The sequence below is a fragment of the Mirounga angustirostris genome, unplaced genomic scaffold (assembly GCF_029215605.1).
Source record: "Mirounga angustirostris isolate CCGP_5_RB_7025 unplaced genomic scaffold, mMirAng1.0.hap1 SCAF_1, whole genome shotgun sequence".
Taxonomy (NCBI): Eukaryota; Metazoa; Chordata; class Mammalia; order Carnivora; family Phocidae; genus Mirounga; species Mirounga angustirostris.
The window spans coordinates 153,345,421-153,372,900 of record NW_026991709.1 but is presented as its reverse complement, the minus strand read 5'-3'; the positions used below and the strand labels follow the sequence as shown (position 1 = coordinate 153,372,900).

The 27,480-nt window shown below is 37.8% G+C and overlaps 1 protein-coding gene across 4 annotated transcripts in view; it reads left to right on the top strand.

The window, feature by feature from the left end:
• PDCD6IP (programmed cell death 6 interacting protein) overlaps window positions 1-24,898 on the top strand; it is a 92,037-nt gene extending 67,139 nt beyond the window's left edge. For all 4 annotated transcript variants that reach the window (XM_064590359.1, XM_064590354.1, XM_064590357.1 and 1 more), the window contains 6 exons: window positions 2,424-2,672; window positions 3,029-3,163; window positions 4,787-4,881; window positions 14,422-14,545; window positions 23,114-23,304; window positions 24,221-24,898. In XM_064590359.1, the coding sequence (XP_064446429.1) occupies window positions 2,424-2,672; window positions 3,029-3,163; window positions 4,787-4,881; window positions 14,422-14,545; window positions 23,114-23,304; window positions 24,221-24,395 (969 nt within the window). In that variant the 3' untranslated portion in view covers window positions 24,396-24,898. The remainder of the gene's footprint in view (window positions 1-2,423; window positions 2,673-3,028; window positions 3,164-4,786; window positions 4,882-14,421; window positions 14,546-23,113; window positions 23,305-24,220) is intronic.
• The last annotated feature ends 2,582 nt before the right edge of the window (window positions 24,899-27,480 follow it).

The window sequence follows — 27,480 nt, the reverse complement described above, 5'->3', positions numbered from 1 at the left end:
ATAAAACCTAACTACCAATTAATAATAATGACTATTACTGATTGAGTGCTTACCCTGTGTTAGAAGTTATATTGAGCACTTGGTATGAATTATTTCAGGCTTCACAACAGTTCTGGGATAGGTACTATTACTCTTGTTTTGCAGATAATGAAATTGAGTTTTCCAGGTAGTAAAGTATCCTTGGTTACACAGTAACTAAGTCTTAATATGTCCATTAAGGGAATATAGTTAGGGATGAAATATTTTTTTGTACGTAATTATGTTTTACTTTGATGGATAACTAGGTACTTGTATTTATTTATTCAAGTTTTGATTTAATTTTGTGTTTTGAATATGTAAAAAATATTCATGATTCAAAAGGTGCATGCAGAGAAATCTCATCTCTGTTCTTTCCACATTGTTCCTATCCACTTTCTATAAGCAACCTTATTTATTCGTTTCTGGTTTGTCCTTCGTGCTTTTGTTTTTATAAAAAAATACATATGCCCACATACATACATAATACATTATGTGTGTATGTCTATTTCTGATTTCCCTTCTCTCTTACTCGGAATGCAATATGCTGTACCTATGTGCCTTTTATTTTCATTTAACAATATGTCCTGGAAGTCATTTGGAAACAAGATTTTTAGGCACATTGTTGAAATCAGATTCCACTAAATCCCTGAAACAGACTTGCCGTCTCCCTCCAGCTGTGATTTTTTTTTCTCTTCTTCCTTCCATTGGAAGTGTTTGGGACTTGAGGCTTCTCTGACCTCTGGGAGTCACATTTCTTTCCACTACTGTGAATGTTGAAAGACGCTGAATTTAAGATAGGACACTTAACAGATATGGGTGGTAAACGGAGGCCAAATATAGAAGAAATTTTAGACTTTTCCTTGGGTCTTTAGTCTTCGCAAAGGAAGGTAATTCTGGACACTTGTCAAGGAGTTAGCTAGGGCTGTGGCATGAAAAGTAGGACAGAAATGCTTAAAAACAGGCAGTAGGTGGGGAGATCCATTGGATTTGGAAATGCCATGGTAAGATGAAAGACAGGGATGTAGATGGGGTTTATGGGTGTCCCCTTCTTCCTTTGTCTCTCCCCCACTTTACTTTCTCTGAGCATCATGGGGGCAAGTACAGTAGGGGGATTGGGGCTGGTGCTCTCCTGGGTGGCCCTAGCAAGAGTGCAAAGAGATGTGAGTGAAAGGGGGCAGCTTGTAAGTGGCATCAGAGGGCACTTGGGCTCTGTGACACTGTTACTCTGTAGGGTTGTTTGTGAATCATGTGGGTGTTAGAGAATGCCCGGGCTGAATCCAATGCAAAATTCTTTTTTTTTTTTTAAGGATTGTATTTATTTATTTGTCAGAGAGAGAGAGGGAGAGAGAGAGCATGCACAAGCAGGGGAGTGGCAAGTAGAGGGAGAAACAGGCTCCCTGCTGAGCAGGGAACCCAATGTGGGACTCGGTCCCAGGACCCTGGGATCATGACCTGAGCCGAAAGCGGACGTTTAACTGGCTGAGCCACCCAGGCATCCCTTTCTTTAAAGATTTTATTTATTTATTAGAGCACAAGCAGGGGGAAGGGCAAAGGGAGAGGGAGAAGCAGATGTAGGGAGCCAGATGCGGGGCTCAATCCCAGGACCCTGGGATCATGACCTGAGCTGAAGGCAGACGCTTAACTGCCTGAGCCACCCAGGCACCCCCTGATGGAAAACTCTTAATGATATGAACAGATGTACAAGATCCCTCTCTTCTCTCTCTCTCTCCCAGTATATAAAATAAACACATGGTTTATAGCTTTTTATCTGTATCTCTGGCTCTCTTTCTTTATCTAAGATGCTCTCTCCATATATATATATCTGTGTCTCTGTTCTATCTACATGTCTGTCTATATCTCTCTCTCTACCTCTCAATCTCTCTATGTCAGCAAAATAGGGTATCTCTTTGGCAAAAACATACCTTCCTCTACCTTGGAGCCATGACAGGGACAGGGTTAGTATAGAGTAGTTAAGAGATTGATTTTGGAGTTAGGCAGACTTAGGTCTCATATTTTATGTTACTTAATTTTTTAGGTTACTTAATTTTTCTGAGACTCAGTTTCTGCAACTGTGGAATAGAAGTAATAAATATATACCCAATGGGATTTTGGAAGGATTACATTAAATTATATTTGTGAAGTGTTTAGGACAGTCCCTGGCACATAGTAAATGTTCAGTAAATCATTGTGCTCACTACTGTTACCATTATTGCTGCCTCCTCTTATAAGCTGAGTCCACTAAAGGCACAGTATCTCTAAGTAAACCTGATGTACAATTGATGCTTGGCTGTCTGAGAAATCAACCAACTCTGAGTGAACCTTTGTATATAATTCCCTTCTAGAAATTGGCTTCTGGGTTTTTTTTGCATTAAACGAAGGGGTTTTGTTTTGTTTTAATTGTTCAGGTTGTAAATGTCTTAAAATCCTTATTGTCAAATCTTGATGAAGTAAAGAAGGAAAGAGAAGGGCTTGAGAATGACCTGAAATCAGTGAATTTTGACATGACAAGCAAATTTTTGACTGCTTTGGCTCAAGATGGTGTCATAAATGAAGAAGCTCTTTCTGTTACTGAACTGGATCGAATCTATGGAGGTCTTACGACTAAAGTCCAAGATTCTCTAAAGAAACAGGAAGAACTTCTTAGAAATATTCAGGTAAAGTTTATATGCTTTAGTAAGATTTATGTTTAAAGAAAATCACAGAAAGGATAAATCTGGACTAAATCTGTATCTGTTTAGTAGGATTGTGTTTTTTGCAAGTTGCTACATAATAATAGAAATCTGTAATCATTATTGGTTATGTTTTGATAACCCACTGAATTTGTGGTATTTTTACTTTAAGATGTAAAGTACTGTGTTATCACAAAAGAAATATTAGGTAAATTTCTAGAAATTCCGGCATATAATCATATATGATTTTCATATGTAGTTGGCAAAGTAGCAATAAAAATGTTACAAGCTATATTAATTTGATAAATAAGTGTAAATACATAAATCTTTCTTTTAACAAGGTCTCACACCAGGAGTTTTCAAAAATGAAGCAATCTAATAATGAAGCTAATTTAAGAGAAGAAGTTTTGAAGAATTTAGCTACTGCCTATGACAACTTTGTTGAACTTGTAGCTAATTTGAAGGAGGGCACAAAGGTATGATGTACAAAAGAAATAATAGTTCACCAGTACAGATGTGAAACTATAGTTTGAGAAGTTAATTGTGTTTCCAGTTGTACCAAATTATTCTTGAACTTCCTAGCTTTAGTGACTTTTTACTGAGAGGCTTCTTGTAAGCGAGAGAAAGCTTAAAGGTGGCGATACTTCATGGGAATGAAGAATGAATTGTATATTTCACCAGGCAGAAAGAGGGTGTAGGAATTTCAGGTAAAAGAAATTAGCACAGAGATGTCAAAAGCTAGTGACACTTTTTGGGGAGAAAGAAAAGAAAGTAAGTTGACTAATTAAAAAAAAATTTTTTTTTTTTTAAGATTTTATTTATTTATTTGAGAGAGAGGGAAAGAGAGCTTGCTCAAAGTGGAGCAGTGGGGAAGGGTTGAAGGGAAGGGAGAGGGACAAGCAGACTCTGTGCTGAGCATGAAGCCCAACATGGTGGGGGCTCAGTCTCACGACCCTGAGATCATGACCGAAGCTGAAATCAAGAGCTGGATGCTTAACTGACTGAACCATCCAGGTGCCCTGAAAGTTGACTAATTTGAGTGAATTATGAGGGAACAGGATTAGTTGAAGCTGATCTGTGGTGGGAAAGGGAGGAGAGGGTATGGCTTTTATATTCTGTGCTGATGGTGCTGATGGATAATGATAGATTTGTGATCTGCCTGAGTCTCAGGGTGCTTACTAAATATATTATTTTTTTGCTTTTCCTTTACATAGCTTAGGGAAATGATTATATTTGTTTTTACCAATGACTTTCCTTTTGAGGGAGCAAGTGATTTTTAAGTTTTTCAGGTACATGTTATCTTGTGGTGTTTTAACTCCATAATGATCATTGAATAAAGTTATCTTGATACAAATGCAGTGGATATAATGTAAAACCCTCTGAAGGAGGGGGTAGAAATACTACAAAGCCTTGGAAATAGAAGAGTAAGACACCATTTTAATTTGATTTAAAATGCTCTGTTGAAATAGATAAGCTGAGAAAACTCAGAGGGCCTTTGGAGACACTTCTAAGGGTTTCTGAAGTGATGCCTATATTTCTGAAGTGAATGTGCAAATCTAATCCTTCCATTTAAATAGGTTTCATACGTTTATTAAGTAACTGACTTTTTTCTAGGAATTGGGAACATACTCGTGATCATGAAACTTATGACTTGTTCCATTTAATTTTTGATGGCAAGTGTTCTATAAAAATGATTTTGTTATTTTTATTTTCTCTAGTTAGGTCATAATTTAGTATAATTAAGTTGTTGAACCTCAGTGGTATGACTGTCTCGGGCAGAGGATTTTAGTTCTTTAGCTTTAACGATTATTGACAAATGAGCTTTAGATTGTTTTCCTCTTTAGATTAAAATTTTCATTCTGGGGGTGCCTGGGTGGCTCAGTCGTTAAGCATCTGCCTTCGGCTCAGGTCATGATCCCAGGGTCCTGGGATCGAGCCCCGCATCGGGCTCCCTGCTCCGCGGGAAGCCTGCTTCTCCCTCTCCCCCTCTCCCTGCTTGTGTTCCCTCTCTCGCTGTGTCTCTGTCAAATAAATAAATAAAATCTTTAAAAAAAAAAAATTTCATTCTGGTTTATTACTTGTTTCTTCTTTGCTTACAGTTTTACAATGAGCTGACTGAAATCTTGGTCAGGTTCCAGAACAAATGCAGTGATATAGTGTTTGCACGGAAGACAGAAAGAGATGAACTCTTAAAGTAAGTTTATTTTGTGTATCAAATTGTATTTTTCTTTTGAAAAGTTGTATGTGGAGACTTTGGGGTGAACTTGGCAGTATGAGATAGCACTTTCTTTCCTTTCCTTTTGGACATTTACAAAGCAACAAGCAAGCTGCATGATCTGAGAATAAAAGATGAAAAGGAGCAGAAACTCCAGGTGTCGGAAGCACAGTGATGTTACTGAAATGCTAACACAACAGTTCAGGGTGGCATATCTCAGAAATGCTAATAAACATAAGTAGTTTACCTTGAAATGACAAATAGGTTCCTTCCATGTAAAACTAGAGGTACAGAATATGGGGAAGACAGGTGAATAGCTTAGAAAACATCAGCTACTGCCCTTCTGAAGGAGCCTGCTGAGAATGCTGGACCAGTAGCATAGGACTCATTCTATGCTGAGTGACTGGTAGAGTTGACATAGCATTGGTACAAAGATACAGTGTTTATTAAAAATGGTGAAAAAAAGAACAAAATTTAATAAAACCTATTAGATGGAGAATATTCACCAGAATAATATTGTCACAGAACAGATGAAAACTCTGAATGAACATTTCATTATGAATTAAGAAAAAAAAAAAAGAAAAGGGTTATGAAGCAATAACCCTGAGGAACACCATACACAGAAATGCCAGAACTCAAGGAAGATGGTGAGAAGACAGGACATGATAAAATGTGAGGTTTTAGGATTCCAGGAAACAAGTAGAAGAGAGAACAAAACCATCACAGAAACCATACGAAATGGGAAGGAGTAAAAAGGAGAATAGACAGTGAAGACGACACAGGAGCACAGAGTAGAAAAGAGGAAATCAAAGAAAATGAAACCAAAGTAAAAAAAGAATTAAAAAGGATTAGAGAGAAGATGGGCAAAGAAGATCCAAATATGCAAAATTGAATTCCCCTGAAAGAAGAGAAACCAAAACCATGAACAGAACAAATATTTAACAGTATTACTCAAGAATATTTTCCTAAAATAAGTGAAAGCTTGTTGAAAAGGTATATCTTATGGTCAGGAAAAATGAACAAGAACTGTCAACACCCAGGCATATAAATTATTAGCTTTAAAAGATAATAGCAGAATCCTTTAGGCAATTGGGCAAAAAGATCCAGTCCATTTATAAAAAGGTGAAAAAGTTTAGCTCATAGCACTGCATGCTAGAAGAGAGTAGAGTGATTGCTTCCGGAACTCAAGGAAAGCAAATATGAGCCAAGGATTTTATATCCAAACTGTCCTTCAGGTATATACAGGAGCATATATTCATTAGTAATGAACATAAAGAACTCAGAGACTATTAATATTCATGAGTCTTTCTGGAACCCTTCAGCCAACCCGACCATTTTTCACTCCCCTGTTCACATTTAAACTGTTTTTCATAGAAGTTGTTGGAGAAATTATCAAAGAGCTGCCTCCCTCCACCTCCCAAGAAAGAGCAATGTTGTTTTTACAGTTTTTCTACTAAACCTTTAAAAAGCAAATAAAGTACTTTTAAAATGGTTTTAGAGGTTAAAAAAAAACCCCTCCAAATTAGTTTTACTGGTAAGAACATCTGACAAAGATTAAGACAAACCAGTCTTCAGACCAGTTTCATTTATGAATATGGATGCAAAAGTCCTGAATAAAATACTTAACCATTGATACTAGTATGTTAGAAAAAGAACCGTGAACAAGGGGGACGGGGTGGTTATTCCAGTAATGCAGTGATTGGTAAGGGGAAGAAGATTCTTTTCATAGGTGAGGAAAAAGCAATTGAGACAGTAAGTCTTCTATTGTGGTTCATATACACAATGGAATATTACTCAGCCATCAGAAAAGCTACTGTTTACATCGACGTGGATGAAACTGGAGGGTATTATGCTAAGTGAAATAAGTCAGTCAGATAAAGACAATTATCGTATGGTTTCAGTAATATGTGTAATATAAGAAATAATGCAGAGGGTCATAGGGGAAGGGAGGGAAAACTGACTGGGAAGAAATCAGAGAGGGAGACAAACCATGAGAGACTCTTGACTCTGGGAAACAAACTGCGGATAGGGAGGTGAGTGGGGGGATGGGGTAACTGGGTGATGGACATTTAGGAGGGCATGTGATGTAATATGATATGATGAGCACTGGGTGTTACACACTAATGAATTATTGAACATTATATCAAAAACTAATATGTTGTTAGCTAATTGAATTTAAATAAAAAAAGAAAAGTCTTTTGATATTCAGTAAAATAGGAGTAGGTGGATACTTCTATAACACTGTGTGTGTGTGTACGGATCTGTTTATATCTGCACAAAACTTTAACATCATGGTTAATGGAGAAACAATGTAAACATTCTTTCTAAAAGCAAGGACAAAATGCCCACTATCAACACTATTATCTAATACCATATTGGCAGTACCAGCCAGCACAATTTTAGACAAAAGAATAAAATTAGAAATATAAAAATTGAAAAGTTAACATTTTCACTATTTATAAGACTTTATGATTGTACAACTTGAAAATCCAAGAGAATCAACCCCAAAACTCTGCAAATAGTAGAATTATTACTGAAGACAATGGATTTAAAGATAATTTATAGAAATCGGTAGCTTTCATATAAATAAATATGGGAGATATAATGGAGGAAAAGACGTCACTTGCAATAGCAACTAAAACCATAAAATACATAGGAATACATTTGCCGTCTCTGAGACCTGTATGTAGAAAATTTTGAAACGCTGTTCAAGGGCACAGAGGAGGACTTGAATTTGAAATATGTGTCATGTTTTTGGGTAGGATGACTCAACTTCGTAAAGATGTCATTTCTTACACATTCAACATAATTTGATTTCAAATAAATAAATAGATTTTAATTTTAAAACTAGACAGGTTGATTCTAAAGCTCAGCTAGAAAAACTGTCAAATTATTAGCCAGGAAAACAGAATAAAAAGAAAAGTAAGGGAAACTAATTCTATCAGATATTAACATATGTAATATTGTGTTTAATCAAAACACAGTGGTACTGGTACATGATTAGTGGTACTGGTACATGATTAGACAGACCAAAGACCAAATAGAAAATAGAAATAGACTCTAATACATTATGAATTTAGTGTAAAAAAGATCCTAAGCCAATCAGAAGATGTTAGAGACAACTGCCTCGTCATTTAGAAAACCAAGTTTTTATACCAGAATAAATTCCAGGTGGATCAAACTTGAAATGTGTAGGATAAAATGTAATGTTTAAAATAGAATATGAGAGAATTCCTTTATAAAGCTGAAATGGGAAGAGTCTTTCTTACTCTGACTTAAAATCTAGAAGCCATATTTATAAAAGGAAAAGTTCATCATAACATAAGCTGAGTCTTTATGTAATAAACTGGGGGAAAATATTTGAAGCCTACTCACAAAGGTGAAAGGCAAATTTACTCGTTTATGAGGAACTCCTAGATACTACTGAGGAAGAGAAAAACTCAATGGAAAAGTTGGCAAAGGCTGTGAACAGAAATTTTGCAGATGAAGAAATGTAAGTGGTTCTTAAGCATTTATGAAAAAATACTTGTCTGGGAGACACCTGGCTGGCTCAGTAGGTAGAGCACACAACTTTTGATCTTGGGGTTGTGAGTTCAAGCCCCACTTGGCCTAGAGCTTACCTAAAAAAAATAAATAAACTAGAAACCTGTCCTCATTCGATAACAAGGAAATACAAATTAAAACTACTCTGAAATAACATTTCTCAGGTTGGCAAAAATCTGGAAGTTTGAAAAGATGCTTTGTTGGCACATGTAGGGGAACAGGTCTCATTCTGTGGCTATGAATGCATGTTGGTGCAATCCTTGTGTGGGGCAGTTTTGCTCCAAAGGTCTGGATTACAAATCCACACATCTTTTAATCCAGCTAGTGTGGTTTTGAAATTTTATTCAGAGTATGTGTTAGCATATGCTAGAAATGACATATTTATGAACTAATTCATTTCTGAGTTGCTTGTAGCAGTAAAAGAAACAAATCAAATATCCAGGGCTGGTGAAATAAATAAAGCTACATCTGTACAGCTTTTTTTTTTTTTTTTTTTTAAGAGCAGCTATTAAAGGATGCTTTCTCTTTATTGATATGGAGAGATTTTGAAGATAGTTATGGTAAGGAAAAAAGGTACAGAACAGTGTAAAGTATGCTTTTTGTGTAAAAAGGGAGAAAATAAAATGTAGATTTGAATTGGTTTATGTGTCAGGAGATTCTGGACAGGTTCATAAGAATAGTGTGTATCTGGGTGTGAGTGATGGAGAGGGAACTTGCAGATAGGGATCTTTCACTCACTTTTTAGTTTTTGAAGCAAGTGAACACATTACCTTTTCAGAAAGTTACGTGAAATTAATTAATGGGACTTCATATGTTTTTATAGCCACATCCCAATAGTCTGATTTTTATTTTTCAGACTGTACAGCTGGCTTTTCAGATTCATTCCCTACTGCCCACGGTTTTTTTTTTTTTTTTTTTTTAGCTGCAGAACCCTGTGCTCAAGCTTAGTCTTACAGAGAAGCCTGGTTTGTAAAACAGATAAAGATGGATCTGGCTCAGAGGCAAGCGGGCAGGGGCTTGGAGCAGGACCTTTTCCACCTCCTCCCTTTTCTTTAAGCAAGCAGCTGCCATTGAGACGACTGTGCAGGACCCTTAAATTCTGTAGCTCAGGACCAAGTGAGAGCCAGAGAAGGTTTCTTTTCTTTCTTTTTTCTTTTTAAATTTTATTTATTTGACACAGAGAGAGCAAGCGAGAGAGCACAAGCAGGGGGAGTGGTAGGCAGAGGGAGAGGGAGAAACAGTCTCCCTGCCAAGCAGAGAGCCCAGTACGGGACTTGATCCCAGGACCCTGGAATCATGACCCGAGCTGAAGGCAGCTGCCCAACCAACTGAGCCACCCGGGCACCCCCCAAAAAAGGTTTCTAAGTTTAAATTGAAGGTTGGTGAACTAAGTGCCCAGGTTAAGTTGAGCCTGCTGCTTAATTTTGTAAAGTCAAGTTTTACCGGAACACAGCCATGTTCTTCATGCTGTACGTATTATCTATGGCTGGCTTTGCACTAAAAACAGCAGTCTTGAGTGTTTGTGACAGAGACCTTATATCCTGCAAAGCCTAAAATATTTGCTGTCAGGCTCTTTACACAAAAAATTTTGCCAACCCCTAGTTGAAATCATTTTGTTGCCTGTGATAATTTACTTTCTAGTAACTTTCTAGTTTTTCCACTTAAATCTTTAGTGTAAAATAGGTTAACATAACTATTTTTAGAATTGTGTAGTATAATACAGGCTCATGGCTTAGGAAGAAATTTGGGGATATTCTTGTTTTCAGATATTTCATATTTCAAATCTCTAGCTTGAAAATTAGGTTTATTACTATTTGCATGTGTATTTCTATATTTATACTATAAACAAAATCAGTTTTGAGACATTCATCAACTTGTCAAGTGGTTTTAGTTTGGTGATTAAAAGGTACATGAAGGATGGAAAGGTAGGCCAGATAGACATACATTAGCTTTTAAAAATCTGAGGGTTTACTTTGTTAAAATCACTCTTAATACCAAGGGCCTAAATTCCTTAAAACATGTTTACTGACCATAAAATAAAAACAAAACATAAGTATACATAAGGGGCGCCTGGGTGGCTCAGTGGGTTGAGCGTCTGCCTTCCGCTCAGGTTGTGATTCCAGGGTCTTGGGGTCGAGCCCCAGGTCAGCTCCCTGCTCAAAGGGTCATCTACTTCTCTCTGTCCCTCTGCCGCTCCCCCTGCTTATGCTCTCTCTCGCTCCCTCTCTCTCTCAAATAAAATCTTTAAGAAAATATACATAAGTGTACATCTTACTGAATTTTCACAAACTGAATACAGTCATGCATTGAACAGTTGGGTCAGTTCACAGAACATTCTCAGCACCACAGAAGGATCATCCATGCATCTACTCAGTCATTAACCGCTTTCCCCAGGGCAACCATTATCCTTACTGTGAGAGTGTGGACTAGGTTCTCCTGTTTTGCACTGTATATCCGTGGAATCACATGTACTCTTTTGTAACTGGTTTACAGTCAGCATTGTATTTGTGAGGCTCATCCATACAGTTGTGTGTAATTGTAGATCTTTAATTTTCATAATTGGGTATATTTCATTGTGTGAATATGTTATGTATGTATTCTTCTGTTGTTGCGTATTTGAGTAGTGTGTAGTTTTGGCCACTATATTATGACTAGTGTGAGCATGAATATTCTAAAACATAATTCTGCAGTTTTGCTGGTAGCAGTAAAAGAATAGAAACAAACCAAATGTCCAGGGCTGGTGAAATAAAGCTTCGTCCATATGGTGAAAGTACTATGCAGCCACATATGCAATTTAAAATATCTAGTAGCCACATTTTAAAAGTTAAATTTTCAAAAATATATTTTGTTGGGGCACCTCTGTAGCTAAGTTCGTTAAACATCTCCCTTGGGCTTAGGTCATGATCCTGGGGTCCTGGGATTGAGCCCCACATCGGGTTCCTTGATCGGCGGGGAGCCTGCTTCTCCCTCTTCCTCTGCCTGCCGCTCCCCCTGCTGTGTGCACTCTCTTCTCATTTTCTCTCTCTGTCAAATAAATAAATAAAATCTGAAGAAAAAAAAAAAAAACCAAAACCAAAAATATATTTTGTTTAGGCTGGTAGATCCAAAGTATTATAATTTAAACATATAATCATAAAAGTTATGTATGACATATTTTATTTTTTTTCAGAGTAGTCTTAGAAATTTGGTTTGTAATTTCCGCTTACAGCACATCTCAGATCACACTAGTCAGATTTCAGGTGTTTAATAGCCATATGGGCTAGTTCTAGATCCTGCTTTTGGTGAGCAGATATATGCAGTGCTGTTGGATATATATCTAATAGTGAAATTGCTTGGTGAGAGGGTATATGTATATTGAGCTTTAGTTGAAACTGTTGGTTTTCCAAAGTGGTTGTACTAATTTATATTTCTACTAGCAGGGTATGAGAGTTGGTTGCTCTGTATTTTTGCCATTAGCTGTTCTGGTGGATATGTAGTGTTATTTCATTGTGGTTTTAATTTTCATTTTCCTCATGACTAGTATGTCTTCTTTATATTAAGTGTGCAAAAAGAATAAATATTTTACTCTGAAGTTTACCTTCTTTTCACTAATGATTTAAAACTAAAGTCAGTAATGATGGTTGTTGGCATTGAAATACTGGTGGGATTTTATTTCTTATGTTCTTGCTTTTTTATGTTATTAGTCTCATGATTTAATAGCTTTGATTTATATAATTACTAGTAAGTGGCTAGGAAATTCTTAGTTGTCCTGTAAGTGTGTTACTCATTGCAACCATCTCTGGAGTTTATCAAAGATAAAAAAAAGTATTATGTTAAGGCTTTATAATATAATTACATATGTTAGCTATTGCATTTGTAATATACTCAAATATCTAATTAATTGTAATTATATAAACCATTATAATAAATGAAGTATTAAATATTACATATAATTAAATATACTTAGTATATATGAAATACACACATAAATATTTCAAAATATCTGACCTTTTTGGATTTTAATGTTGATTAAAAACTTCTAATTTATGTTGTAAACAGTTATTACAAACTTACAAACACTAAGAAGTATTTTTTTTTTTTTTAAAGATTTTATTTATTTACTAGAGAGAGATCACAGAGGGAGAGGGAGGTGGGTTGGGGGTGGGGGGAGAAACAGACTCGCCACTGAGTGGAGAGCCTGATGCGGGGCTTGATCCCATGACCCTGGGATCATAACCTGAGCTGAAGGCAGACGTTTAACCGACTGAGCCACCCAGGTGCCCTGTATTTTTGGTTTCTTGATGAATGTGTATTAGATTTCTTTATATAGAGAGTGACTAATTTATCTTCCAACTGGGACCCTTTTTTGAGAATGAAAGTGTGGTTGGGGTGACTCTGGGAGTTGCAGTTAATTGTTACGTCAGGACAACAGGTGCTGTTGCAAACATGCTGGGGCTTGCCATATTTACTTCTCTGTGTATATGACTTGGTGCAGGTAGAAGTTGATCAATACCATGTGTTTCATAGAGTGCATTTTACGTTAGGGTTTTGGTGAGTTGAGATTTTGGGATGGATTCCAATTTACTGTTGGAGAGGACCTTAAATTATTTTCCTAAATTTTAATACTTATATTTTAATAGTCCTTTCAACAATCTATCATGCATTTATCTTATAGATTTCAAGGTATCTTTTAACATAAAATATCTCAGTGCCGCATTTCTTTGAATATCTTCAGAAAATTTTCATCAAGAAATTTGCATAATGGTTTGAACAGGTTAGCTTTCTCACCTGTTGTTTTGTTTTCTGTAAACACTGGTACGAAACAGCTAGCTGACTGTGAGCAGTTGTGGTTACGAGTTTCCCATCTAGGGGATGACTTCTTAATAGAGAGTCTTATAGGACTGCCTGCCCAGTTTGACATGTTCCTTACTCTAGCTATAACTGTGATCTCTGATCTTTTCCTAGTCTTCAGAAATAGAAAAAGAGCTAACTTCATTTCATTAAATAGTAGAAAAAAAGATTTAAGTTAGTTCTAGTTAAGAACAAAAATGTATATTTTAAAATATCATCATTGTTCTGAGTTTATTTTCTGTTTCATATATGAAGAGAAGAAAAATTTTAAAAAGACCTGGTATTCACCTCACACCAGTCAGAATGGCTAAAATTAACAAGTCAGGAAATGACAGATGTTGGTGAGGATGCAGAGAAAGGGGGAACTCTCTTACACTGTTGGTGGGAATGCAAACTGGTACAGCCTGGAAATGCAACCTGGTACCGCCACTCCGGAAAACAGTATGGAGGTTCCTCAAAATGTCGAAAATAGAGCTATCCTATGACCCAGCAATTATACTACTAGGTATTTATCCTAGATACAAATGTAGTGATCTGAAGGGGGCACCAGCACCCCAATGTTTATAGCAGCAGTGCCCACAATAGCCAAACTATGGAAAGAGCCCAGATGTCTATCGATGGATGAATGGATAAAGAAGATGTGGTATATATATACAATGGAATATTATGCAGCCATCAAAAAATGAAATCTTGGCATTTGCAATGACGTGGATGGAACTACAGGGTATTATGCTAAGTGAAATAAGTCAATCAGAGAAAGACAATTATCATATCTCACTCATGTGAAATTTAAACAAAACAGAGGATCATAGGGGAAGGGAGGGAAAAATAAAACAAGATGAAATCAGAGAGGGAGGCAAACCATAAGGGACTCGTAATCATAGGAAACAAACTGAGGGTTACTAGTGGGGGGGGGTGGGATAACTTGGGTGATGGACACTACAGAGGGCACATGATGTAATGAGCACTGGGTATTATACAAGACTGATGAATCACTGCACTCTACCCCTGATGCTAATAATATACTATATGTTAATTAATTGAATTTAAATAAAAAAAATTAAACTATGAAAAAAAAGACTTGTTATTTTCTATGTGTTGTTTTTTTAAGTTATGTTAATTCCTAACATTTTTGTCTTTAAAAAGGGACTTGCAGCAAAGCATTGCCAGGGAACCTAGTGCTCCTTCAATTCCTACACCTGCATATCAGTCTTCTCCAGCTGGGGGACATGCACCAGCCCCTCCAACGCCAGCACCAAGAACCATGCCGGTCAGTAAGCAACCATGTTTTTTTTTTGTTTTTTTTAAAGATTTTATTTATTTATTTGAGAGAGAGAATGAGATAGAGCATGAGAGTGGGAAGGGTCAGAGGGAGAAGCAGACTCCCCGCTGAGCAGGGAGCCCGATGCGGGACTCGATCCCGGGACTCCAGGATCATGACCTGAGCCGAAGGCAGTCGCTTAACCAACTGAGCCACCCAGGCGCCCGCAACCATGTTTTTTAAAAAAATATTTATTTATTTGACAGAGAAACAGCGAGAGAGGGAACACAAGCAGGGGGAATGGGAGAAGGAGAAGCAGGCTTCCCACTGAGCAGGGAGCCCTATGTGGGGCTCAATCCCAGGACCCTGGGACCATTACCTGAGCCAAAGGCAGCTGCGTAACGACTGAGCCACCCAGGTGCCCCGCAACCACGATTTTTAAATGGAAGTTTTACATTAGTGACTGCTTGCTTGTCGTAAAGGATAAAACAGTCTTTACATTGTAAAGATCTGGTGGTTATCAGTTTTCATCAGGTGACCACCCTTTTGATGTTTTACAATACAAAGAATTCAGCATCACTCATGAATTCTTGCCAGAAAAGGTTTAACTTAAATCTAATCAAGTCTTAGAACCAAATCTCAGTTTATAGCAAATACAGTGTTATAAAACAAGAAATTAAATTGTGCCATTAGGAAACAATTGGACAAATCCAGAACTGGAACATTCTGTGAGACACTTTGTCTTTTCTAAAAGTCAATGTCATGGAAAGAAAAAAAAAGTAGGTGTGGGGCATTCTGGTTTAAAAGAGAGGAAAGAGGAGGAGGAGCAAGATGGCGGAGGAGTAGGAGACCTAAATTTTGTCTGGTCCCAGAAATTCAGCTACTCAATAGGAGATCGAAGAAAAGAATAGCAGCAGCTCTCTGAACAGAAAAGTGACCACTTTCTGGAAGGTAGGACGTGCGGAGAAGTGAATCTGAGACGATATTCGGGAGGATAGACGGCGGAGGAGGGGGCCTCCGTCGGCCACTTCTGGCAAGTGATAGAGCCGTGGAGCACAAAATTGGAACTTTTAGAAGTCGGCTCTGCTGAGGGACGTCGCTCCAGTGGCGCTCCAGGCTCGTGGGACAGTGTGGTCTCAGGACCCTCAGGGTCACAAAGACCGGGGGTGCCTGAGTGCGGCAGAGCTCCCAGGTATTGGAGCGGGTAAGCCAGCTGCAGAGACAGAGCCGAGGAGCGGGCTCTCAGCTCGGGGTTGCCATAAACCGTGATCCGTGGCACAGTTGGGCCACTGCTCCTCCAGCAGGGACCCAACAAGCAGCAGATCCGGGGAGACTCCCCTTCCTACCCCAAGAGGAGCGGCGCGGGAGCGCACTGCAGGCATCTGCTGGGTTTGGAGACTCTACATGGGGTTGGGTGCCAGAGATGGAAACACTCGGTCACAGGCTGGGTGAGCACGGAGTGCAGCCGGAGACCAGGGAGACGGGAGTGATTGACTGCTTTTCTCTGGGGGCACACTGAGGAGTGGGGCCCCGACTTCTTGGCTCCTCCACGGCACAAATTGGGAGGCCTCCGTTTTCACTCTCGTCCTTCAGAGCTGTACGGAAAGCTTGCAGAGAACAAAAGCTCCCGGGAGCAAACCTGAGCAGATTACTTAGCCCAGACCAGGCAAGGATGGGGCAATTCCGCCTCCAGCAAAGACATTTGGGAACCATGGCAACAGGCCTCTCCCCGCCTCTCCCCCAGAAGATCAGCAAGAACAGCCAGCCAAGACCAAGTTTACTGATCAATGAGAACAGCAGAACACCAGTGCTAGGGGAATACTGCACACAGAATTCATGGCTTTTTTACCATGATTCTTTAGTCTTTCAAAGTTAATTTTTAAAATTTTCTTTATTTTTTAAAAAAATTTTTCTTTTTCCCTTTTTTAACCAACATCTTATCAATTCTTTTTTTTTAATTTTTAAAAAATTTTATTTTTAGAGTCATAGTCTATCCCTTCATTGTAGTTTACCTTATTTTTTGTATATATGTAAGTTTTCTCTTTAAAATTTCGGGATACAGTTTCTCCTAACAGACCAAAATATACCTTAAATCTCTAGTGTATGGCTTTGTTCTAGTCTCCTGCCTGATCACATTCTCTCCCCTTTTTTATTTTGTTTTTAAAAAATTTTTCTTCTTTCTTTATTCAACCAACTTATCAATTCTTTTTATAAAATCTTTTATCATTTCCATCTTTACAGTCATATTCCATCCCTTCATCGTATTTACCCTTATTTTTGTACATATATAAGTTTTTCTTTCCTTAAAATTTTGGGAGGCAGTTTCTTCTAAAAGACTAAAATACACCCAATATCTAGTGTGTGGTGGCACAGATCTATTCACCAGCCTGATCATATTCTTTTTTTTTCCCTTTCTCCCCCCCCGCCCCCCCCGGTTTTGGGTCTCTTCTGATTTGTTTAGTGTATATTTTTCTGGGGTCGTTGTTACCCTCTTAGCATTTTGTTCTCTCATTCATCTATTCTCCTCTGGACAAAATGACAAGACTGAAAAACTGACCTCAAAAAAAAGAACAAGAGGCAGTACCGACTGCCAGGGACCTTATCAATATGGACATTAGTAAGATGTTGGAACTAGAGTTCAGAATGATGATTATAAAGATACTAGCTGGGCTTGAAAAAAGCATGGAAGATACTAGGGATACCCTTTCTGGAGAAATAAAAGAACTAAAATCTAACCAAGTTGAAATCAAAAAGGCTATTGAGGTGTAATCAAAAATGGAGGCTCTAACTGCTAGGATAAATGGTGCAGAAGAGAGCATTAGTGATATAGAAGAACAAATGATGGAGAATAAAGAAGCTGAGAAAAGAGAGATAACTGGATCACGAGGGCAGAATTCCAGAGGTAAGTGATACCATAAGACGGAACAGTATTAGAATAATTGAGATCCCAGAAGAAGAAAGAGAGGGGCAGAAGGTATATTGGAGCAAATTATAGTGGAGAACTTCCCTAATTTGGGGAAGGAAACAGGCATCAAAATCTAGGAGGCACAGAGAACCCCCCCTCAAAATCAGTACAAATAGGTCAACACCCCGACATCTAATAGTAAAACTTAAAAGTCTCAGAGACAAAGAGAAAATCCCGAAAGCAGCTCAGGACAAGAGGTCTATAACCTACAACAGTAGAAACATGAGATTGGCAGCAGACCTATGCAGAGAGACCTGGCAGGCCAGAAAGGACTGGCAGGATATATTCAGAGCACTAAATGAGAAAAATATGCAGCCAAGAATACTCTATCCAGCTAGGCTGTCATTGAAAATAGAAGGAGAGTTAAAAAGCTTCTAGGACAAACAGAAACTAAAGGAATTTGCAAACACAAAACCAGCCCTACAAGAAATATTGAAAGGGGTCCTCCAAGCAAAGAGAGAGCCTAAAAATAACATAGACCAGAAAGGAACACAGACCATATACAGTAACAGTCACCTTATAGGCAATACAATGGCACTAAATTCCTATCTTTCAATAGTTACCCTCAATGTAATGGGCTAAATGCCCCAATCAAAAGACACGGGGTATCCGACTGGCTAAAAAAACAAGACCCATCGATATGCTGTCTGCAAGAGACTCATTGTAGACCCAAAGACACCCCCAGATTGAAAGTGAGGAGGTGGAAGATGATTTACCATGCTAATGGACACCAAAAGAAAGCTGGGGTGGCAATCCTTATATCAGACAAATTAGATTTTAAACCAAAGACTATAATAAGAAAAGAGGAAGGGCACTATATCCTACTTAAAGGGTCTATCCAACAAGAAGATCTAACAATTGTAAATATCTATGCCCCTAACATGGGAGCAGCCAGTCATATAAGCCAATTACTAACAAAATCAAAGAAACACATTGACAACAATACAATAATAGTAGGGGACTTTAACACCCCCTTCATGGAAACGGACAGATCATCTAAGCAAAAGATCAACAAGGAAATAAAGGCTTTAAATGACACACTGGACCAGATGGGACTTCACAGATATATGCAGAACATTCCATCCCAAAGCAACAGAATACACATTCTTCTCTAGTGCCCATGGAACATTCTCCAGAATAGATCACATCCTAGGTCACAAATCAGGTCTCAACCGGTACCAAAAGACTGGGATCATTCCCTGCATATTTTTGGACCACAATGCTTTGAAACTAGAACTCAATCACAAGAGGAAAGTCGGAAAGAATTACGTGGAGGCTGAAGAGCATCCTACTAAAGAATGAATGGGTCAACCAGGAAATTAAAGAAGAATTTAAAAAATTCATGGAAACCAATGAAAATGAAAACACAACTGTTCAAAATCTTTGGGATGCAGCAAAGGCAGTCCTAAGAAGAAAGTATATAGCAATACAAGCCTTTCTCAAGACAAAAGAAAGGTCTCAAATACACAACCTAACCCTACACCTAAAGGAGCTGGAGAAAGAACAGCAAATAAAGCCTAAGCCCAGCAGGAGAAGAGAAATAATAAAGAGCAGAGCACAAATCAATGAAATAGATACCAAAAGAACAGTAGAACAGATCAACGAAACTAGAAGCTGGTTCTTTGAAAGAATTTATAAGATTGATAAACCCCTGGCCAGACTTAGCAAAAAGAAAAGAGAAACCACCCAAATAAATAAAATCATGCATGAAAGAGGAGAGATCACAACCAACACCAAAGAAATATAAACAACTATAAGAACATATCATGAGCAACTATATGCCAACAAATTAGACAATCTGGAAGAAATGGATGCATTCCTAGAGACCTATAAACTACCAAAACTGAACCAGGAAGAAATAGAAAACCTGAACAGACCCATAACCAGTAAGGAAATGGAAGCAGTCATCAAAAATCTCCCAACAAACAAGAGCCCAGGGCCAGATGGCTTCCCAGGGGAATTCTACCAAACATTTAAAGAAGAATTAATACCTATGCTTCTGAAACTGTTCCAAAAAATAGAAATGGAAGGAAAACTTCCAAACTCATTTTATGAGGCCAGCATTACCTTGATCCCAAAACCAAAGACCCCATCAAAAAGGAGAACTACAGACCAATATCCCTGAAGAACATGGGTGCAAAAATTCTCACCAAAATACTAGCCAATAGGATTCAACAGTACATTAAAAGTATTATTCATCACGACCAAGTGCACAATTTATTCCTGGGCTGCGAGGTTGGTTCAACATCCGCAAATCAATCAATGTGATACAATACATTAATAAAAGAAAGAACAAGAACCATATGATCCTCTCAATAGATGCAGAAAAAGCATTTGACAAAGTACAGCATCCTTTCTTGATTAAAACTCTTCATAGTGTAGGGATAGAGGGTACATACCTCAATATCATAAAAGCCATCTATGAAAAACCCACAGCGAGTATCATTCTCAATGGGTAAAAACTGAGAGCTTTTCCCCTAAGGTCAGGAACATGGCAGGGATGTCCACTATCACTACTGCTATTCCACATAGTACTAGAAGTCTTAGCCACAGCAATCAGACAACAAAAAGAAATAAAAGGCATCCAAATCGGCAGAGAAGAAGTCAAACCCTCACTCTTTGCAGATGATATGATACTTTATGTGGAAAACCCAAAAGACTCCACCCCAAAACTGCTAGAACTCATACAGGAATTCAGTCAAGTGGCAGGATATAAAATCAATCCACAGAAGTCAGTGGCATTTCTATACACCAACAAGACAGAAGAAAGAGAAATTAAGGAGTCGATCCCATTTACAATTGCACCCAAAACCGTAAGATACCTCGGAATAAATCTAACCAAAGAGGCAAAGGATCTGTACTCAGAAAACTATAGAATACTCATGAAAGAAATTGAGGAAGACACAAAGAAATGGAAAAACGTTCCATGCTCATGGATTGGAAGAACAAATATTGTGACGATGTCAGTGCTGCCTAGAGCAATCTACACATTTAATGCAATCCCTATCAAAATACCATCCACTTTTTTCAAAGAAATGGAACAAATAATCCTAAGATTTGTATGGAACCAGAAAAGACCCCGAATAGCCAGAGGAATGTTGAAAAAGAAAAGCAAAGCTGGTGGCATCACAATTCCAGACTTCCAGCTCTATTACAAAGCTGTCATCATCAAGACAGTATGGTACTGGCACAACAACAGACACATAGATCAATGGAACAGAATAGGGAGCCCAGAAATGGACCCTCAACTCTATGGTCAACTAATCTTCGTCAAAGCAGGAAAGAATGTCCAATGGAGAAAAGACAGTCTCTTCAACAAATGGTGTTGGGAAAATTGGACAGCCACATGCAGAAGAATGAAACTGGACCATTTCCTTACACCACACACAAAAATAGACTCAAAATGGATGAAAGACCTAAATGTGAGACAGGAATCCATCAAAATCCTAGAGAACACGGGCAGCAACCTCTTCAACCTCAGCCGCAGCAACTTCTTCCTAGAAACATCGCCAAAGGCAAGGGAAGCAAGGGCAAAAATGAACTACTGGAACTTCATCAAGATAAAAAGCTTTTGCACAGCAAAGGAAACAGTCAACAAAACCAAAAGACAGCCGACAGGATGGGAGAAGATATTTGCAAATGACATGTCAGATAAAGGGCTAGTATCCAAAATCTATAAAGAACTCATCAAACTCAACACCCAAACAACAAAGAATCCAATCAAGAAATGGGCAGAAGACATGAACAGACATTTTTCCAAAGACTTCCAAATGGCCAACAGACACATGAAAAAGTGCTCCACATTGCTCGGCATCAGGGAAATCCAAATCTAAACCTCAGTGAGCTACCACCTCACACCAGTCAGAATGGCTAAAATTAATAAGTCAGGAAACGACAGATGTTGGTGAGGATGCAATGAAAGGGGAACATTTCTACACTGTTGGTGGGAATGCAAGCTGGTGCAGGCACTCTGGAAAACAGTATGGAGGTTCCTCAAAAAGTTGAAAATATAGTTCCCCTACGACCCAGCAATTGCACTATTGGGTATTTACCACAAAGATACAAATTTAGTGATCTGATGGGGTATGTGCACCCCATATGTGCACAATAGCCAAATAATGGAAAGAGCCACGAAGTCCATCAACAAATGAATGGATAAGGAAGTTGTGGTGTGTATATATAAGGGAATATTATGCAGCCATAAAAAAACACAAAATCTTGCCATTTGCAACGACATGGATGGAACTAGAGGGTGTTATTCTAAGCGAAATAGGTCAGTCAGAGAAAGACAATTATCATATGATCTCACTGATATGAGGAATTTGAGAAAGAAGACAGAGGATCATAGGGGAAAGGAGGAAAAAGTGAAACAAGATGAAACCAGATAGGGAGCCAAAGCATAAGACACTCTTAATCAGTAAACAAACTGAGGGTTGCTGGAGTGGTGGGGGGTGGGAGGGATGTGGTGGCTGGGTGATGGACACTGGGGAGAGTATGTGCTACAGTGAGCGCTGTGAATTGTGTTAAGACTGATGAATCACAGACCTGTACCTCTGAAACAAATAATACATTATATGTTTTTAAAAAAAAAAGTAGGAAGGGAACAATGAAGGGGGGGAAATCGGAGGGGGAGACAAACCATGAGAAACTATGGACTCTGAGAAACAAACTGAGGTTCTAGAGGGGAGGGTGTGTGGGGGGATGGGTTTGCCCGGTGATGGGTATTAAGGAGGGCACGTATTGCATGAAGCAGTGGGTGTTACACAGAAACAATGAATCATGGAACACTACATCAAAAACTAGTGTTGTAATGTATGGTGAATAACAGAACATAATAAAATAAAATTAGAAAAATAAAAGAGAGGAAAGATTCATAATAATGCAATACATGAACCTCGATTGGATCTTGGTTCATAAAAACTCCTTTAAGGGCTTTTTTTGGTGATAAATAGGGAAACTTGAATATGGAGTGGATACTCATTGACATTAGGAAATAATTGTTTATTTCCTTAGGGTGAAGTGGTATTGTGATTATGTAGGAGAGTATTAGGACTTGTATGCTACAGTCTTTCGGGCTGGTGTCATGAAGTTTGCAATTGCCTCTCACATGGTTCTGCAAATATTTAGATAAATAAATATATGGATATAGCTATATAGATAAAGCAGATATGGTCAAATGTTAATAAATACTAAATTTAATTGGTAAATATGTGCTTGTTTATTATACTATTCTCATAAGTTTTCAGGTATTTGAAAATGTTTGCATAAAATGTGTTGTGGCCAGGAGAGATCACAGTAGTAAACTGTACCTGACTTGCTCCTTCCTCCCTTCTCAAATGTCTAACCATTGATGGGAGCAGTAATGAGCTACAGTAAGTGATTAAGTATTAGGCGTCAGGAATAGAGCAGTAGCTGTGCAGTTTCCGTGAATTGGAGAATTATTCCTCAACTATGATACATTTCTAGAGCAGTAAGTCAACATTTAAAAATGGAAATTAGAAATATATTTGGTTGAATTGTAGAGTTTCTCATATGCCCTCATTTATTTTAACTGACAGTAATTTGACAGAAACACGAAACATTTTGTAGTCAGTGTTGACTTTTTCTTACAGCCTGCTAAGCCCCAACCCCCAGCCCGGCCTCCACCTCCTGTGCTTCCAGCAAATCGAGCTCCTCCTGCTACTGCTCCAGCTGCCGTGGGGACTGGCACCGCCCCGCCTGCTCCATCACACGCTCCTGGTTCAGCAGCCCCGCCCCCCCAGGCCCAGGGACCCCCATATCCTACCTATCCAGGATATCCCGGGTAAGGCTGCAACTGAGTATCTGAATGAATTGGCTAATGTTTCTAGCTCCGGTTATCCTTTTAAAAACAGGGTTATACTTTCTCTGAATGGAGGTGTCATGAATGAATAAGCTACATTGTCAGCTTACACAGAAATGAAAATAATGTTATAGGTACTTATTTGAGCAATTGAATGGCTCTTTCCTGGCTTATTTATGTTTTTAGTTTTTGATGCTGGGTTCATCTTAAATAGATCTTGTCTGGATGGAACGTAGAGTGTGTTTCCTTGGTCGTCTTTATTTTGGTGATAAACGGATAGGCATTTTTCTGAACTTAGCAAGACTGATAAAGCCTTGTTTATGTACCTGTACTTTGAAATATTGGCATTCTGACAGGCTGTTGAACACGACTCTAATTATGGCCTGTGCTTTCTTAAAGAACAGCTTTCTTTGTGATAATTTTTAGTCTTAAAAATCGAGACATTTGACTGCCTCTTAAGATGTGCTCCAAAGTTTGCTTTGTAAGTACATCCCGTTTTCCAAATATTAAAACTTCGTTAACGGCGAATTTAGGTGCGTTAACAGTGAGTATTGAATCTTGTGAATTAGGAATGTACTTAGCACATTAAGATGAAAGGTCTCCATTTTTATTCCTTGTTAATAGTTGAATATTTAGTCTTATTTCTGTCAACAGTATTATTTTCTGGATAGTATTAAACACTCAATATTCTTTTATCTCAAATATTAACAGGATAGGAACACTTTTTTCTAATAAGTACCTGGAAATAGCTGTTTTTTTCTCTCTGCTGTTCTCTGCTAGACTGAGAAAGAGAGAAAAATGACTTTCTTGAAAAAACTTGGTTTTAGAGTAATTGTTACGTTTCATTTTCCAGTATTTGATTTACCAATCCTTTTTTTGTTTGTTTTCTTTTCATCAGGTATTGCCAAATGCCCATGCCCATGGGCTATAATCCTTACGCATACGGCCAGTATAATATGCCATATCCGCCCGTGTATCACCAGAGCCCTGGACAGGCTCCATACCCAGGACCCCAGCAGCCTTCATACCCCTTCCCTCAGCCCCCACAGCAGTCTTACTATCCACAGCAGTAAAATGTCAGCTCAGAAGCTCAGCTGGTTCAGTTCAAAGGGAAAGAAGTACCAACACTGCAGTAAATGTACTAAACTCTGTGCTCTGGTTAATATAACCTACTCTGTTGTACTGAACACAGTGTATAATTTCTGTCTGTGGCTGAAAGCTAAAAATTGTGCCCCAGTTCTACATTTGATTGCACATTGAGAGATGCTGCTGTTGCAGTACAAACACTATAATAGGTATACTAGGATTTGAAATAAATTACATTTCAGTTCATAAAAGTTGAAAATGAGAAATTAAACCCACAAGTGAAACGTTTGAAATTATTATACTCATGTCTACATAAGACGTGGTTGGGATATCAGATAATTATAATGGTGGTTTAATTACTGATATTCAAGAAAACTAAGTTTTCTTTCTCTTTTGGTTTTTTATCAGTTTGGTTTAATTTCCATTATACTATTTTGCATAATCAAAGCATTGTAAATCTTATAATTTAAAAATAAATTACTTAAGAACAGTTGTCATTGTTATGTTTTGTCATTGATTCTCATTACTGTCTAATTTCTTTCTGGTATTAGTCTCTCATTTTATATGTACGTAAAAACAGATAACTGTGTTTAAGTGCATGATTAGTGCAACAAGTTTTAATAGTCAGGTTTTTAGGAAAACCAAAAGAGTAGTACCGTAATTTATCTTTCATATGCTGATTAGTAAATTAATTTTGACATTTATTTTGAAAAGTCCTATAATGTGGAAGAAACACAATTGCTACCAAAGATTCTTCAAATAAATATACAAATAAATATCTATATTTAAAGTTTTATTATTAGCCTCTCCAAGAAATTGATACAAATTCTGATAATCCCTTTTTTTCATAAACTGGTTAAAATAAATACATATCATTGACAGTACTGTCTAATGTAATGGAATCATTTAAAGAAAATTTACTGTACCCTTCTATTCCTTTTTTCCACCTTACTGTCTTAACTTAGTAACATTTAATGTACAATGTATATGAATAGATCTAAGCCCTTTCATTTTTATGCTCCTAAAAAATTAGACTATTTTATAATTCAGGGAGCATACAAAACAGTTGTTGGGAGCATATGCCAATTCTGGAGTAGGCTGTATATTTAATATTAAGCTCTGCTGTTAGGATAATTAATCACTGTAGAAACCTCAGTAAAAAGAGTGAGACATGCATCATGGAGTGAGTAAATGAGAAAGGAATGAGTTGTCTAATAGTGGGATCTGTTTTGTGTGAGGTTCATTTCTGAACACATCAGGCATATGAGCAGATTTCTAATGAATCTGTTTACATTTATTTTTTAAGTTTTGATGCTCACCTTTTCTTGCATTATTGTTACATTTAAATGATACTGTCATTTGGTCCACTGTTCTTTTCATTGACAGTTTGGGTTTATATTTTAAATGTTGGACTGAAGGTGTGAATGTAAAAGGAAGTGCATTGGTTAAAAAAATACATGTACATTAAAAAAATCTTACTCTGTTGTTGTATGTAGAAAACATGAAGGCATGTTACTTTAATATAAATGACCTTTCCATGGAATATTGAAATTGGTTTAAAGTCCAATAGTTAAAAAAACCTTGGCAAAAGTAGTTTTTCACATATCATAACTAAATTTTATTAATGTGGAATCATCAAAATATGACATAGGCTTGTTTGACTCTTATGTAAAAGGCATTAAAGTTCTACATTCTTATTACTCATGGTATCCTATACTAACATGAGGTACTCAGTGAGAGTTAAGGGTATTCCACATTGCTAGTTTATTCTTAATGCAGAAAACAAACAAACAAATTGGCCTGAATATTCTCTTGGGGAAAGAAGGCACTAAGAAGAGTAAGAGCATCACAGGGGCAAAAGAGGTTACAAGGCCACTTAGCCCATTCCCTGTGCTAAGCCAGGCCTGCTCCCAGAGAGCCACAGGAAAATTGTTCAGAAACTGTTAGAAAGGAGGCTCCAAGCCCCAAGTGGCAGCCTCTTCCAGCAAGCCTGACTCGCTCAAAGCCTTTTTTTATGCAGTAATGCAGACCCATTCCTTTGGTCAGTTCACTCATCCTTTAGGTAATTGAGGATGCTCTTTTTGGCCGCCCGTGTCTGGGTACAGATGACCAAGTTTCTGCAGCCCTTCATTGCTGGGGCTGTCTTCATAGCCTTTCTAATTTCATTAGGGTAGCTCATGGAAAGAAGTTTCTGTTACATTTATTTTGCATTCTAACAAACAAGGAAGCCCCACTGGGATTATTTTTGTTACCAAACTTTTTTGTCCTTCGCTTAACTTCCTGGATTCCACAAAATACCCTAAAAAGTTGTTTTGGACAATGCTATTTTTCTAGAGGTAGGAAAGTGTCAGCTCTGGTTCAGGTATGTTGTTACTCTGTTTGTAATTGGGCTTTTTGATTGTTTTCCTAAACTAAAGAAACCATTCCCAGACCATTTATGTTTGGGTTTGGAATACTGTTTTTAAATGGACTGCAAGTAATGAAGCTCTGCATGGAGGAGCTAGTCAGAAGTGGGGAAAAGCCTCACTTCTCTTATTTCTTGTTCCTAATTGGAGACAAATGGCTTGACTTCTCAGTCTGGTGTAAAGTATTGGTCTACTCCTATGTCCTTTGGTCTTTATTCTCAGTTAAGAAAAACAGTCCTATGTCACTGCAAACCAGTCTTTTGTGAGACATTCCTGTACCCATACCCCCAGCTTCTTGGCAATTTATAATCTCTCATTCCCCAAATGTAAGTAGTTAACAGAAAAAAAGAACAAGATTTCACAGAACCTTCTGTCCCTGACACTCTGTCCCAGTCAGCACCCTTTCTAGTTAAAACAGATTTTAAAAATGTTTTCCATTAGAGCTTTACAAAGGTTGCAAAAGTGCTTTATACACATTTTCTAATTTCATAAATGTGATAAAATGCAGTTTGTTAAGTAGGTTTCAGTTTGCTAATGGGAACTTTTTCTTTTAATGATCAGTGTATCTTGAAGAACCTTGCTACAACCTAGTGGCATCTCTTTCTCTTTGTAAACACTTCTGCAATTATTAGTTGATTCACAGTACAGTAGAACAGGATACAAAGTA